The 13,201-nt window shown below is 54.1% G+C and overlaps 1 protein-coding gene across 1 annotated transcript; it reads left to right on the plus strand.

Annotated features, from left to right (window-relative positions):
- Nucleotides 1–8,603: 8,603 nt before the first annotated feature.
- Nucleotides 8,604–11,469, plus strand: CENPBD1 (CENPB DNA-binding domain containing 1). Its single transcript, XM_036013293.1, is given in 2 exon segments — nucleotides 8,604–10,139; nucleotides 10,141–11,469. Coding segments are annotated over 2 exon segments (1,815 nt in total). The 5' UTR covers nucleotides 8,604–9,627; the 3' UTR covers nucleotides 11,444–11,469.
- Nucleotides 11,470–13,201: the final 1,732 nt, after the last annotated feature.

A 13,201-nucleotide genomic window follows, 5' to 3' on the forward strand; every position in this document is an offset into this window, starting at 1 on the left:
CAAACCTGCCCTGACCTCGGCCCCCAAGCCGTGTCTGGGGGCAGGAGCGTGCTCTTCCCCAGGAGCCCTGCGCTCACAGGCTCCCTTTGCGCAGCAGCGGCAAGTCCCCGGGAAAGGGGCCTGAGTGAGCGCATGGACTCTGCCTGCTCCCTCCACGCGTGACTGGGGGTGCTCACCCCACACAGGCAAGAATGCCACTCACGACCCAGCCCTCTGAAGGCAGCTGGCCCACCCACCGGGCCTTCCTCCCAGTGCCCACCCTCACTGCTGCTACTGCAGAGCTAATTACAGGAAGTGGGGTCAAAACATGACGGTCCTAGGGCCCGACCACTCTCCTCCTCTGTGACCAGAGCTCCGGGCACACACCAGGGGGCGCTGTTTTCCCACGGAAGCCACAGGGACTCTGCAGTGGTGCACTCTGGATGGCTCATTTGGGTCACACGTCAGGTGCCCTGGATCTCTCGTCATCTGGTGAAGACCCTGCCCCACAAAGGCCCAGGAGGCGGTCCCTGGAGAGCCTCCTCCCAGCCCAGGGTATGTTCCTGGGAGCTCCAGGCCCAGAGCAGCAGGGAAGACCCCTGCCTGTGAGCAGAAGGCCAAGGATGAAGCTGGAACACCAACTGTTTTAATCAATCTGTGAACCAAGGGCCCAGAGAATAGGCCCCAGACATGTGCCAGGTGGTTCCTTGAACCCTGAACCGCTAACAGAAGGTTCAAGGCCAGGTATCCTCTGTCCACAAGCTTAGGAGCTGACTCAAAGCTCCTGGAGGGTGTGCTGGGGGTGTGATTGCCTGGGTGGGAGAGGGAGGCTAAAGGAAGGGGCGGAGGAGAGCGTGCTAACACGAGGTGCAGTGGCAGGGACTTCAGGGGCTTGTGCCCTGAACCCCGGGAAAGGGCTGTGCTCCTAGGCTCTGGTGCCACAGGTAGGCCCTTCCTGCATTGAGGGGGGCATCCCCACCTCCACAGAGGGAGCCCCAAACAGGACCCTGCAGGACCCCAAGCACCCCAGCTAATGGAGGCTGAACTACAGGGCGGTCCTTAGAAACAAAAAATGCAACAATGCATGTTTTACAAGCAACAGAAGTTGAATGCGCTTGTCCCAAGTTGGAAATTCTATTTTATTTTTTAAAAAATTTCCCCACTTTATTTTTAGAGGTGGGGGAAGGGAGGGAGAACGGGGGAGAAAAACATCCATTGGTTGCCTCTGGTAGACGCCCCAACTGGAAACCAAACCCACACCTCAGGCATGTGCCTTGACCAGGAATCGAAACAGCGACCTTTCAGTTCGCAGGGTGATGCACAACCCACTGAGCCACACCAGCCAGGGCTGTTTCTGAGGCAAATGTATCACACGATCTGGAAAATTTAAGGCCGAGTCCCAGGCTGGTCTTGGCCAGGCTGTGTGGTGGGCATGTGGGGGCTGTGAGTGGACCCCTTGTAGCAGGGGAAGGACAGGTGTCCCAGGTGACCCACCTGGCCACTCACCCACCAAGATGGGACAGCTCAGCCCATTCCTGCAGTGGCTCTCGGGCTGTGTGTCGGGGCCCCCCGCTGCCCAGGACCCACCAGAGCAGGCCCCAGAGACCCGCAGCTCAGACCCACCACTTCCCTCTCGGCCAGCAGCTGCCCAGTGCCAGGAAGGAGGTGCAGGCAGAGCAGCGACAGCCCCCCTCCCCCAGCCCCAAGCAGCCACTCTCTTGGTGATTCCAGCCAGGGGGAAGGAAACTGAGCCCACAAGCACCCAGAGAGCTGGAGCTGGGAGCCTGGCTGCACCCTCCACGACTCCACCACCCACCACTGGTTCACCTGCCCACCTGTGGGAGGTGTTGCAATTCCTCTGCACCACTGACGGGCCTTCCCCCAACCCAAATGCTCCTTCAAGACCCAACGGTTTCCCTTGGTAACTGGCGTAGTGTTTCCTTCACTCTGCCCGCTCACCAAACCTTGAGGATTCTCAACCAAACCAAAGCCGCCTCTCTGTGGGGCAATTAAGACTGCCGGCAAGACCTCACGCCCAAGGCGTATCCCCACCAAATGCCCCCACCGCCCACCTCACCAGAGGCTCCTGCACTCAGGCCCCACCCAGGACACACGACCTGGCTCCACCCTCTAGGAACAGGGTACCAGGGCAGGTCAGCGTGCCCCCAGCTGAGAGGCCTTCCTGCAGTGGTCAGAATGTTCGCTTGTGTTCTGAGGATCTTGGAAGCTGTTTCCAAACCAGAGTGCCAAGCCTTCCACTCCTGCCCGAGGAGCTCCACGCCCCCCTCCTCCTGCCCCTCGTGCCAGCTCTTCAACCCTTCAGGGAGGGACGTGTCCTCCTCCACCAACTCCTCGTGGGCGGGCCTCTGCAGGAGGGACCAGGGCCCCGGCTCCACCACACCCTTCTCCAGCACCTCCCTCCCAGCGGCCGCTTGCCCACCCGCTGCCTACCACTGCCCGTCAGGCAGCTTGGAAGGGCTCCACTCCGCCCCACCCAGGACCCAGCCACACTGACCTTCCCCCGCTCCAGGCACAGTGTGTGAGTGCGCCAGCATCTGCTCGTGGGCTCAGCCCATGAGGCGCCTTGCTTCCTCATCTCGAGCTGGGCAGTGGCCTCCCTGTGCAGCTTCCTTGCCAGCACCTCTCCAAGAGGCCGGGTGGGGTAGAGTTGAAGGGCACTTGGCCCAGCTTTTCACTCATCCCGAACTGCACAGCCTGGAAGCTGGGGAGGAGTCAAGGGCGAGCCTCGTAGGACTCGGCTGTGCAGAGTCCCCCACTGGGGTCTCTACCCTCTATCTTGGTGTCGGTGCTCTGTGTGCCTTTCCTCAAGGTGCTGGGCCCCCATGGTGACCTGTCCAAAGAACAGCTGCCCAGCCTCCTGGCCCCCAGCACGGTGCACACTCAGCCCAACTGCCACTGGTGAGCGTACAGCTGCTGCTCTCTGGAGCCCCTGTCCTGGGGGATGATGGGCAGCTGCAAGGGGCAGAGCCCCGCCCCCTCCAGGGGCTGCCCTGGAGTGTCCCAGACCAACCTCAGCCACTGTGACCATTGGTCTCTCCATGACTGTGGGAGGAGGGGAGACCCCTGGGCCCCACCACTGACCAGGGGGTCTTCCCCGAGGGTTAACAGGGAAGCCCCTACATTCTGCCCATCCTGAGGAAGTTCTAGAGCAGCCATGTGGCCAGGTCCAAAGCTCAGGAGAGAGGCATGTTTAACGCCAAACCTGTGGCATCAGGTGGCTGGTGTCCAGACCCCACTGGGAATCAACAGCCCCTCTGCCCACCCACCCACCAAAGCATCTTCCAACAGGTTCTAGACCATGGCATCCCTGGAACACATCAGGCCCACGTGACCTCTGGCTGCAGACAGCACGGTGGAGCACTCTGGCCCAGAAGCCCAGGGTGGAGCAGGGGAGGTGGCCTCAAGCCCCACTGCAGACACACTAGGGGCGAGAGACTGGCCTTCAGCAGGGGACCCGCATGTCCTAGGAACCAGCCCACCACCACGGGTCCTGCCTCCTGGTGGGCTGTCCGGGCCACATTCGTGTATAGATAAACCAGGCAAAATTGGGCAGTGAGACAGACTGCACAACCCAGGGTCCCAGCGCCGGGAAACAGAACCTTGGGACACTGACTGAAAACACCTGTGTGGGCTGGGGCGCAGGGAGAGACTCCCAGCCTCACAGGAGAGTGTGTTGGAGAGACCCACGGGGTCCTAGAACGTACACAAGCCCACCCACACAGGTATTAGCACCAGAAACGCCCAGCTGGCTTGGGGGAAGCAGCGGAAGGGACTGAAGTCCGACGGAGAGAGGAGCGGGCGCCATTGTTTCCTTTGGGACCCCACCCCCACATACAACGTCACAACCCAGCGCCTGGGTCGCCCCGCCCTGGTGAGCACCTAAGGTTCCGCCCCTCAACGTAACAGGCACGACCAGACCCCTACCCGCCAACCCCCCGCCCCCCGCCAAAAAAGGCTCAAATGGAAGTATAAATTAAAGCCCCAGAGCCAATACTTTTTCAAAAAGATTTTATTTATTCATTTTTAGAGAGGAGGGAAGAGAAGGAGAGAAATATCAATGTGTGGTTGCCTCTCCCATGTCCCCATACTGGGGACTTGGCCTGCAACCCAGGCATGTGCCCTAACTGGGAATCGAACTAGCAACCCTTTGGTTTGCAGCCCACACTCAATCCACTGAGCTACACCAACCAGGGCCAGAGCCAATACTTTTAAGCGACTAAGAGATAGCCAACCTATCAGATGCACAGTTCAAAGCACTGGTGATCAGGATGCTCACAAAACTGGTTGACTTTGGTCGCAAATTAGATGAAAAAATGAAGGCTACGTTAAGAGAAATGAAGGAAAATGCACAGGGAACCAATAGTGATAGGAAGGAAACTAGGACTCAAAACAATAGAGTGGACCAGAAGGAAGAAACAAACAAACAGAAAAGAATGAAGAAACAAGAATTCAAAAAAATGAGGAGAGGCTTAGGAACCTCCAGGACATCTTTAAACGTTCCAACATTCGAATTATAGGGGTACCAGAAGGGGAAGGGGAAGAACAACAAGTGGAAGAGTTATTTAAACAAATAATAGAGGAGAACTTCCCCAATCTGGCAAAGGAAATAGACTTCCAGGAAGTCCAGGAAGCTCAGAGAGTCCCAAAGAAGTTGGACCCAAGGAGGAACACACCGAGGCACCTCATAATTACATTAGCCAAGATTAAAATTAGGGACAGAACCCTAGAAGCAGCAAGAGATAAGGGGACAGTAACCTACAAAGGAGTTCCCATCAGACTGTCAGCTGATTTCTCAAAAGAGACCTTGCAGGCAAGAAGGGGCTCGAAAGAAGTATTCCAAGTCATGAAAGGCAAGGACCTACATCCAAGATTGCTCTATCCAGCAAAGCTTTCATTTAGAATGGAAGGTCAGATAAAGTGCTTCTCAGATAAGGTCAAGTTAAAGGGACTTATCTAAGAAAAAGAAGATAAAAAACATGCATAGGGTAATGACAGCAAACTCACAATCATTAACAACCACACCTAAAACAAAAAAACAAACTAAGCAATCAACTAGAACAGGAACAGAACCACAGACATGGAGATCACATGGAGGGCTAGCAACAGGGGAGTGGGAGGAGAGAGGGGTGAAAGGTGCAGAGAATAAGTAGCATAGATGGCAGGTAGAAACTAGATGGGGGGGGGGAGGGCAGGAATAGTATGGGAAATGTAGAAGCTAAAGAAAGTATGAAACATGGGCATGAACTGAAGGGGAGGAATGTGGGTGGGAGGGGGCGTGCAGGGTGGATGGGACTGAAGGGCGATGGGAATGGGATAACTGTAATAGCATAATCAATAAAATATATTTTTAAAAAGACTAAAAAAATAAAAAATAAATAAAACCGAACCCCACGGAGTAAGAGGCAGAAGAGGAACGAACAGCTAGACGCGATGCCCAGGGCCCCCTGCCCTCAGCCGTGCTGGGGTGGTCACAGCCTCTGCTGGACCAGGGCAGACTCCGCCCGTCTGCCCCGCAGGCTCCGCCCAGACGCCGCGCTTCTGCCCCCAGGGACCCGGCTTGCAGCTCGGAAGGTCCCACACGCTGCACGAGGCGGCGTCAGGAGGCGTCTTCCACCCACAGGTTTTGCTTCTGCTTCCTGCGTCCAGACTAGAAGTGATGCCTGAGCCACGGGGGGGTCTGCGGGGGGGGGGGGGGGGGGTGCTTGACAGGGAGAGGTTCTCACTGCCCCACAACCCGGCCGACAGGTGAGTGAGGGGAGGACACTGAGGGGAGGCATGCACGGGTGACTGGCCAGCTCTCCAGAGACGTCAGTCTTGGGCAGAAAGAGCGGCTGAAAGCCCCGCCCTGGAGGCACTGAAACAAGCACAGGCGAGAGGGCCCGCTCCGCACCCACAGGCATTTCCCCACGGCGATCACAGGTGTGCAGGGCCAGGGACAAAGCCTGAGGTGTAAGCTTGCTGCCTTCGTTTAGCTGCTTAAATATCCCATAAAAAATTACTCAGACAGGAACTTCACTGCAGAAATGCATAAAGAATGTTTATAGCTACAACTGTCAAAAAAAAAAAAAGAAACAACTAACCTTTTCTTGACCAAGACAATCTTGGTCACGGAAACTATTACAACCTCAAAAACAAACACAATTCTAAGACTAAAATCATGTGAAAATTAAAAACCAAAGAATACTAGGATTTATCTTTGATCAACCAAAGGAGAGTGTTTCTGTCAGGCCCAGGAGTGCAAACACTTTTCTGGATCCAGCATTTTCTCCCAGAGGGAAAGTGCCAATTTTTACCATAAATGCTAGCAATTAACATCAGTTAAGGACAGAGCGAGAGACAATTTCGGGTTTTCACTATTATAGGTCAAAAACCATTACAGCAAAAACAAGCACAGTAAAAGCCACCACACCAAAAAGAAATCTAAGCGCCTTCAATGACTCAGGATTGATTGTATTTTAAAAACCCCAAACAGCACAGACTTGGGTCTCCCCGATACTTTGTTACAATAAAGCTGGAGCTGCAGGGAACAGCACCTGTTATTTGTCCTTTGTGGTGGGGCGGGCGGCCATTCCCCAGAGTAAACTCATTCCCAGGTGACTATCAACTCGCTAATAAGCTAAATCATTCACATAACCCGCCCAAAGGCCAGAGTGGACTGAAAAGTGCAGTGGGCTCCAGAAAGAGAAGGAAGTTACCATCGGGGGAAACCAAACAGGGACGGACGCTCAGAAAGGAGCCGCAGCCCGAACTTCTGCAGATGGGTGACACCTCCCGGTCACAGCAGCGCCCCCACGAGGGACCCTACGAAACAAGCCCTGCAAGAAGGAGATCCAGACAAAGGAGCCCAACGGTGGGGCAGGTGCTTCCGTCACCTCCTCTGACCCTCGCCCCTGTCCCCATCTAGGAGTGCAGGGAGGTGAGCACGAGCCTGGGGGAAAGAAAGAGGGAGCTGGGAGCGTGGCGACAAGTCTAACCCCCAGGTCTCCCCACACCATCCCAGAGACGGCCGGCAGCTCCACGCCCTATCAATCAGGAGGCCGACGGCCCTGGATGTACCAAGTACCACCCTTCCCTCAACACTTGTGGAAACATCCAATCCCTTTCCTGTAGCTCAGAGCCCGTTCTTTTCCGACTGGGCTGGGGAACCACATGAGGTCAGATGCAGCCCGAAGAGTCCCGGGGGTCCTCCATCTCGGTTTGGCGAGCTTTTCCGTCAGTCTCTGCACATGCAAAGCTAGGGCTCGAGGCCAGATGCACCGAGGTCTTGTTTCAACAGGCCCAGTGTTGCTGCCTCTTCCTAGTCACTTCCAGCCAGGTCACAAACAAGGCCCTTGACCTGGGCCTCAGATGCACACGGGTGCACCCCGGCACTGGCTGTTCAGCTTGCCGGCGAGCTCCCCTCGGTCCCACCTGCAGTAACACTGGCCTTCGAGACTTCCCTTTCTACCACTCTGCTCCTGCGTCCTCTCCTGTCACAGCCCCTAGGACCTCCTCCCCTGCCACACACCTGCTCACTGTCTGGCAGGGACAGCACAGGAAACTCACTGAATGAAAGAGGACATGTCGGAGGCCTGGCGGTGACGAGCTCCCCCCAATGAGTGCTGACCCCGGGGGCACATGGTTAACTACAGAGCAGCTGCTGCCGCCCCAGCCTTGCCACGCGCCCCTCAGCCAACACATCGGTGCACCCTGAAAGGAGAGCAGCGCACCGGGCAGAGCCCTCGCCTGTTCTATTCCCCATGATGCCCCTGGCTGGGAGATTCTCAAAGGATGAGCGACTCAGTCTGGGAAAACACCCTCCTCCCTTCCTACCTGAAAACATGGGGGCCTTGTTCACGTCCCATGGGGACGGAAGTTCACGACTCATGAGACACCTGTGCCAGGTGCTGCACCAGTCAGGGGCTAACTTCCACCAGGACAGCCCTCTTCAAGGCTGGGACACCACATGGCCACAGGGTGAAGGCTTTGCATTCACCGATACTGCTAGAAACAACTCAAACCTGACACATACTGTCTCCAAAATGAACAGACACGAGGGGAAAGTTCACCCCTGAAGACAGGGCAGAAAATAAACTTATGTGATTCTCTTCCTCTTTCATGGTCATCTGAGATCTAGATACCTTTCTTGGGTCAAAATCCAAAAACTCCACATTAGTGTATTAGGGAGGGAAAAAAACACACAATGTGATCACTGCCCCCTGCGTCGATACCAAACAACCTTAAAACATGGGGTACTATTTCACAGATTCTAACCCGGGAGAAGGTGTACAACACAGGAGTATTTAAAATGAAGGTGCGGGAGTGTGGCAGGACTGAACGGCACAGTGCCAGCCGCCACTGACCAGCTCTTGTCTTTCGTTCCCTAGTCGGTAAGACACGGCTGCGGCGGCACCCACCTGCAGGTCCGGTGTGAGACTGAAGCGAGTCGTGTGAGGCTCAGCACGGAGCCCTCGAGCAGCACGACCTGCTAGTAATTGGGCTCAACGAATAGTGGCAGAACTAAAAACCCGTAAGGATTCACAAAACTATTCCCCGTCCATGGGCACATCCGGTGAGGACAAAGCACACGGCCTGTCCGCGGGGCGCACCACAAAGCGGACTCGAGGTGGCGGCGAGGTGCCGGGACCACGCGCTGCAGGGTCGTGTGGAGCGGGGCTCCAACGCAAACCGCTCCACGTGGGCGCTTTGGGGAGCGGGAGAGGAGGCGCGGCGCCTGTTCAGGCGCCCGAGGGAGGCGTAGAGCGGGCTGCGAGAACAGAGGCGCTCGGGGATCGGAGGACAACGGGTTCGGGCCAGGGTCAGCCGCCTCGGCGGCGGGGACCTGGCCGAAGCGGCTCCGGCTGCCCTCCGCTCCCTATCCGGCTCGCCCAAGCCGGCCCGCGCACCCGGATGGCGTCACGGCGGCGTCGCCCGTCCCGCCTCCGGAACCGGCGGGCAGCACCTGTCCGGGGCTCACCTGCGGAGCGGATCTAAGGGCTCTGACGCCCGACCCGGCCGTCTAGCCGCGCCCCGGACCACCGCCCGGCCGCGGGCCGCCGCCACCAGCCGGCGCGACAGTACCTGGCGCGCCGCCGGGGCGCGCGCAGGCGCAGAGCAGCGGCGATCAGTCCCAGCGGCGCCGCGCCCCCCAGTCGCCCCAGCGGGCGTTGGGAAGCCGCACGCAGGAGCAGCAAGGCCACGGTGCCTGCTCCGGGACTGCTCTTTAGGAGGCTACTGTACCGCCTGACTCTCTCTTTAAAGATTTAAACAGGAGCGCCGCCTTGCCCCACTCAGTCAGCCGAGCACAGAAACTAGCGCATGCTCGGGCTAGGTGCTAAGAGGAGCGCTTTTAGACTTATTTTGAATCGGGCATCCACAAGGACACGCACTTCCTGGGTCCTCCAGGGGCAGCGGCACCACCTCTCCCTGCCCAGGTGGCCGCTGCAGCAGGCACCCCGAGTTATTCAGTGAACGGGCTCACTGCCGCCAGGACAACCCTCTGAACAAAAGAACTGCTTTGGTGTGTGCGGTGCGGCTATTTTCCCCTTCACGAGTTTCTGTTTGTTCTCTGGATCACAGAAACCCAGTGTGGATGGGCTTGCAGCTGTTCCGTCCAGGACTTTGGACACTGATGGACCCCAGAGACCCATGCTGCCCGCCTTGGGGTCAAGGATGAGCCCTCCTGTTGTTGGGAAGCCTGTGGTGACCCACGTCTCCGGGGAAGCCCGCCTGCGCCTCCTCGCAGCCCGTTCTCTTTCCCAAGTCCTGAGAGCGAGCAGAGCAACCACAGGCCACCTTGCCCCAGAGGCTGTGGTGATTTCATTACATTTTGGAGTCAAAATGCCCGGGGAAAGGCCCCTGAATGCAACGGCCATCCCGAGTGCAAAAAGGGAACAGAAAGCAATTACCCTCGACATAAAATTAGAAGTGTTAAGACGATTTGAAGTGGGTGAAAAGCTCAGCCAGATCTCAAAGGCCTTAGACCTTGCCGTCTCCACAGTGGCGACAATCCGAGATAACAAAGAAAAAGTCAAAGCGAGTTCTCGAATAGCTACTCCCTCGAGAGCCTCTCGGTTGACCCGCCATCGAAGCGCGGTCATGGAGACCATGGAGCAGCTGCTGCGTGTGTGGCTGGAAGACCAGAGCCAGCAGAACATGCCCGAGTGTCGCCATGATTCAGGAGAAGGCCAAAAGTTTGTTTGATGACTTACAACGTGAACAAGGTGAGAGCTTTCAAAAAGAGAGTTTTCATGCAGGTAAAGGGTGGTTTGTGAGATTCAAGGAGCGCCATTGTTTGCCCCACTTCAGGATGAACAGCACAGCTCCTGGCAGCAAGGACGCGTACCCGCAAATGCTGAAAAGCATCATCGAGGAAGGTGAGTACACCCCCCAGCAAGTTTTCAATGTAGATGAGACAGGGCATTATTGGAAAAGAATGCCTAAAGGAACGTTTATTGCTATGGAAGAAAAAGCTGGGCCAGGGTTTAAATCTTCCAAAGATCGCTTGATGCTGCTTCTCTGTGGCAACGCAGCTGGGGACTTCAAGCTGAAGCCCTTATTGGTATACCACTCAGAAAACCCCAAGGCTCTAGAGGGGTACTCCAAACCCAATTTACCTGTGATTTGGCGCTCAAACAAAAAGGCCTGGACAACCAGGAGCATTTTTCATGAATGGCTCACATACTTTTCTTGTCCTGCTGTTGAAAAATACTGTGTCCAAAATAGCCTACCCAACAAAGCATTGCTCATCCTAGACAATGCAGCATGCCACCCTGTCAATTTGAGTGATCTGTCTGATAACATAAGAGTGGAATATCTTCACGACAGTGCAGCTGACCTGATGCAGCCCATGGGTCAAGGTGTAGCCTCTACCTTCAAAGCTCATTACCTGAAAAGGACTTTTGAGCACATCCTAGAAGTGACAGATGGCGAGGATACAGCGATGATCGGGGAGTTTTGGAGAAACTACAACATCATGGATGCTGTGGACAACATCGCAGTAGCTTGGGGGGTACTCAGACCAGCAACAATGAACAGTGTGTGGAAGAAACTCTGGCCCCAGTGTGTTCTGTCCCAGGATGTTGCCCAATCAGATGATGTCACACAGCTTAAAAAAAACATTGTGTCCCTCGCCAAGACTGCGGCCTTTGAAACAGTTGTGGAAGCTGACATCACCCAGCTGCTAGAGTCTCAGGAGGACACGCTCTCCAATGAGGAGCTGATGCAGCTGGGGCAGAGGCCAGCAGGAGAGGAGGAGAGCGGAGACGCCCAGCCTGCCCTTCGTCAGCTGACCACAGGAGAGCTCTCGACAGCCTTCTCACATTTCGAGGCTGGTTTACAGCTCCTCACCAGTAGCTTCCCCAATGATGAGTGGAAGCTGAAAGTTTCCAGAGCAATCAATGATGCAATCAACTGCTACAGGGAATTGTACAATGAGAAGCGGCGCTTGAAGCAACTGCCCTAGGTTGTCTTCCAGTGCGTGAGACCAAGAGGAAGTGACCCCCACAGACGAGCCCAGCCAAGCCTGTCTGCTTCCAGACATTCAACCTTCCTGGAAGCCCTACTTCTGGCATTTTAATTTTGACACTTGAGAGTCTTAAATTTGGTTATTAAAATTTTATTTAACTCTGTGCTTTAGAAAGATTGCATGCTAGAATACTCAGGAAAACATTTCTTTAAAAATAAAAAAAAAATTAATGTTTGGAAGGGAGACCAGCCCTTCTAGACATTAAAACACACTGTGGCTGTGATTAACGCAGTTTAGTTGTCAGGACTGGGGAACAAATTGGTCCGGAAGTAAATGCAGGTAGGCTTTTTTTGAAAACAGTGCAGGACAACTTGTTAGCCATTTGGAAAAACTTAAAGTCAGACACACACCTTACAGCATACACAAGAATAAACAAACAGATCAGGGTTCTAAATATAAAATTTGAACCCTTCAAATTGATTTGTAGGAACAGTACTACAAATTACATGGATGAGTGTGTCTTTGACCTGGGTGTGGAGGAAGATTTTCTACAACTCAGAATCCAGATAAAATTAATTTAAAAAAAAAGAAGACGAATCAATTTGACCCTACAAAAATGTAAACAATATGAAACCTTTCCACAGGAGGAAAACTGCAGACAAGGTCAAGGACAACTGACAGAATGGAATAAAATATTTCCAGCATGTCTCATAGACGACAGGTAATATTCCTGATGTGTAAAAAACTCTTAAAGACTAAGAAAGAAAGAAAAAAAGACCCAAAACCCAACAGAAAAGTCAACAGAACATATACTTCATAAATAAATAAATTAGATCTTGAAACATAAAAAGAAATTTGACCTCATTCATACTTAAAGAAATACAAATGAAAGCTGCACAGATACCATTCTCACTAATCAGACTGGCACACTAATTAAAGAGTTTGATGCATGTTCTGTGGGTGAGACTGTGGGGTAACAGGCACACTGACGTGTTGCCGGCGGGAATGCAAACTGGTGCAACCCTTACTGAGGGGCACGAGACACTCATTAAAAGTAGGTGTGTTTAGATTTAGGAATATCAGTTTTAGGACTGCACTCTGGAGAAAAGAAAGTACGTGTGCCCAGATTATTTGCTACGGCATCGTCTGTAACTGGAAAGACGCGAACGCACCCTGAGTACTCCTGCACAGGAGAGCGGTGACTGCGGTGGCAGCGGCAGAGCGCGGATGTGACAGAGCACAGGTGGAAGCGGTGTCAGCAGCAGCAGGAGGAGGAAAAACTCTGAACCAGTGTTGACTGGTTTCCAGAATATACTGTTAACTGAAAAAATGCAACATAAGCACTATAGTGTGCTACCCTTTGTGGAAGAAAAAATGGAAATAAGAAAGTATTCATGCATCTTACTCATTTGTGCAAAAAGAAACATGAGAGGAGAAACCAGAGACTCAGAACCACTACCTATGGGAAGGGGACGAAAGGGGTCCCAGGGCTGGGGCAGGAGGGTGACACCTGAGTTTGCCTCCTGTAAAGGTCTGACTTCGGGACCGTGTTCACACCACAAAATAAACAATGGTAGGGAAATGGAATGAAACATATGAACAACCATATTTCACGTTAATTGTACACCTACAGTGAAAGTGGAAGAAATACCCAAATTTTGAGCGATGTTTAAGCCATAGTTTGACTGTATGCCGTCAGGGTAAAGACAAAAAGGAACTCTAAACAACTATTAAGCTCTGGATAGTAAACTTCTT

Source organism: Phyllostomus discolor, chromosome 12 (genome assembly GCF_004126475.2).
Source record: "Phyllostomus discolor isolate MPI-MPIP mPhyDis1 chromosome 12, mPhyDis1.pri.v3, whole genome shotgun sequence".
NCBI lineage: Eukaryota > Metazoa > Chordata > Mammalia > Chiroptera > Phyllostomidae > Phyllostomus > Phyllostomus discolor.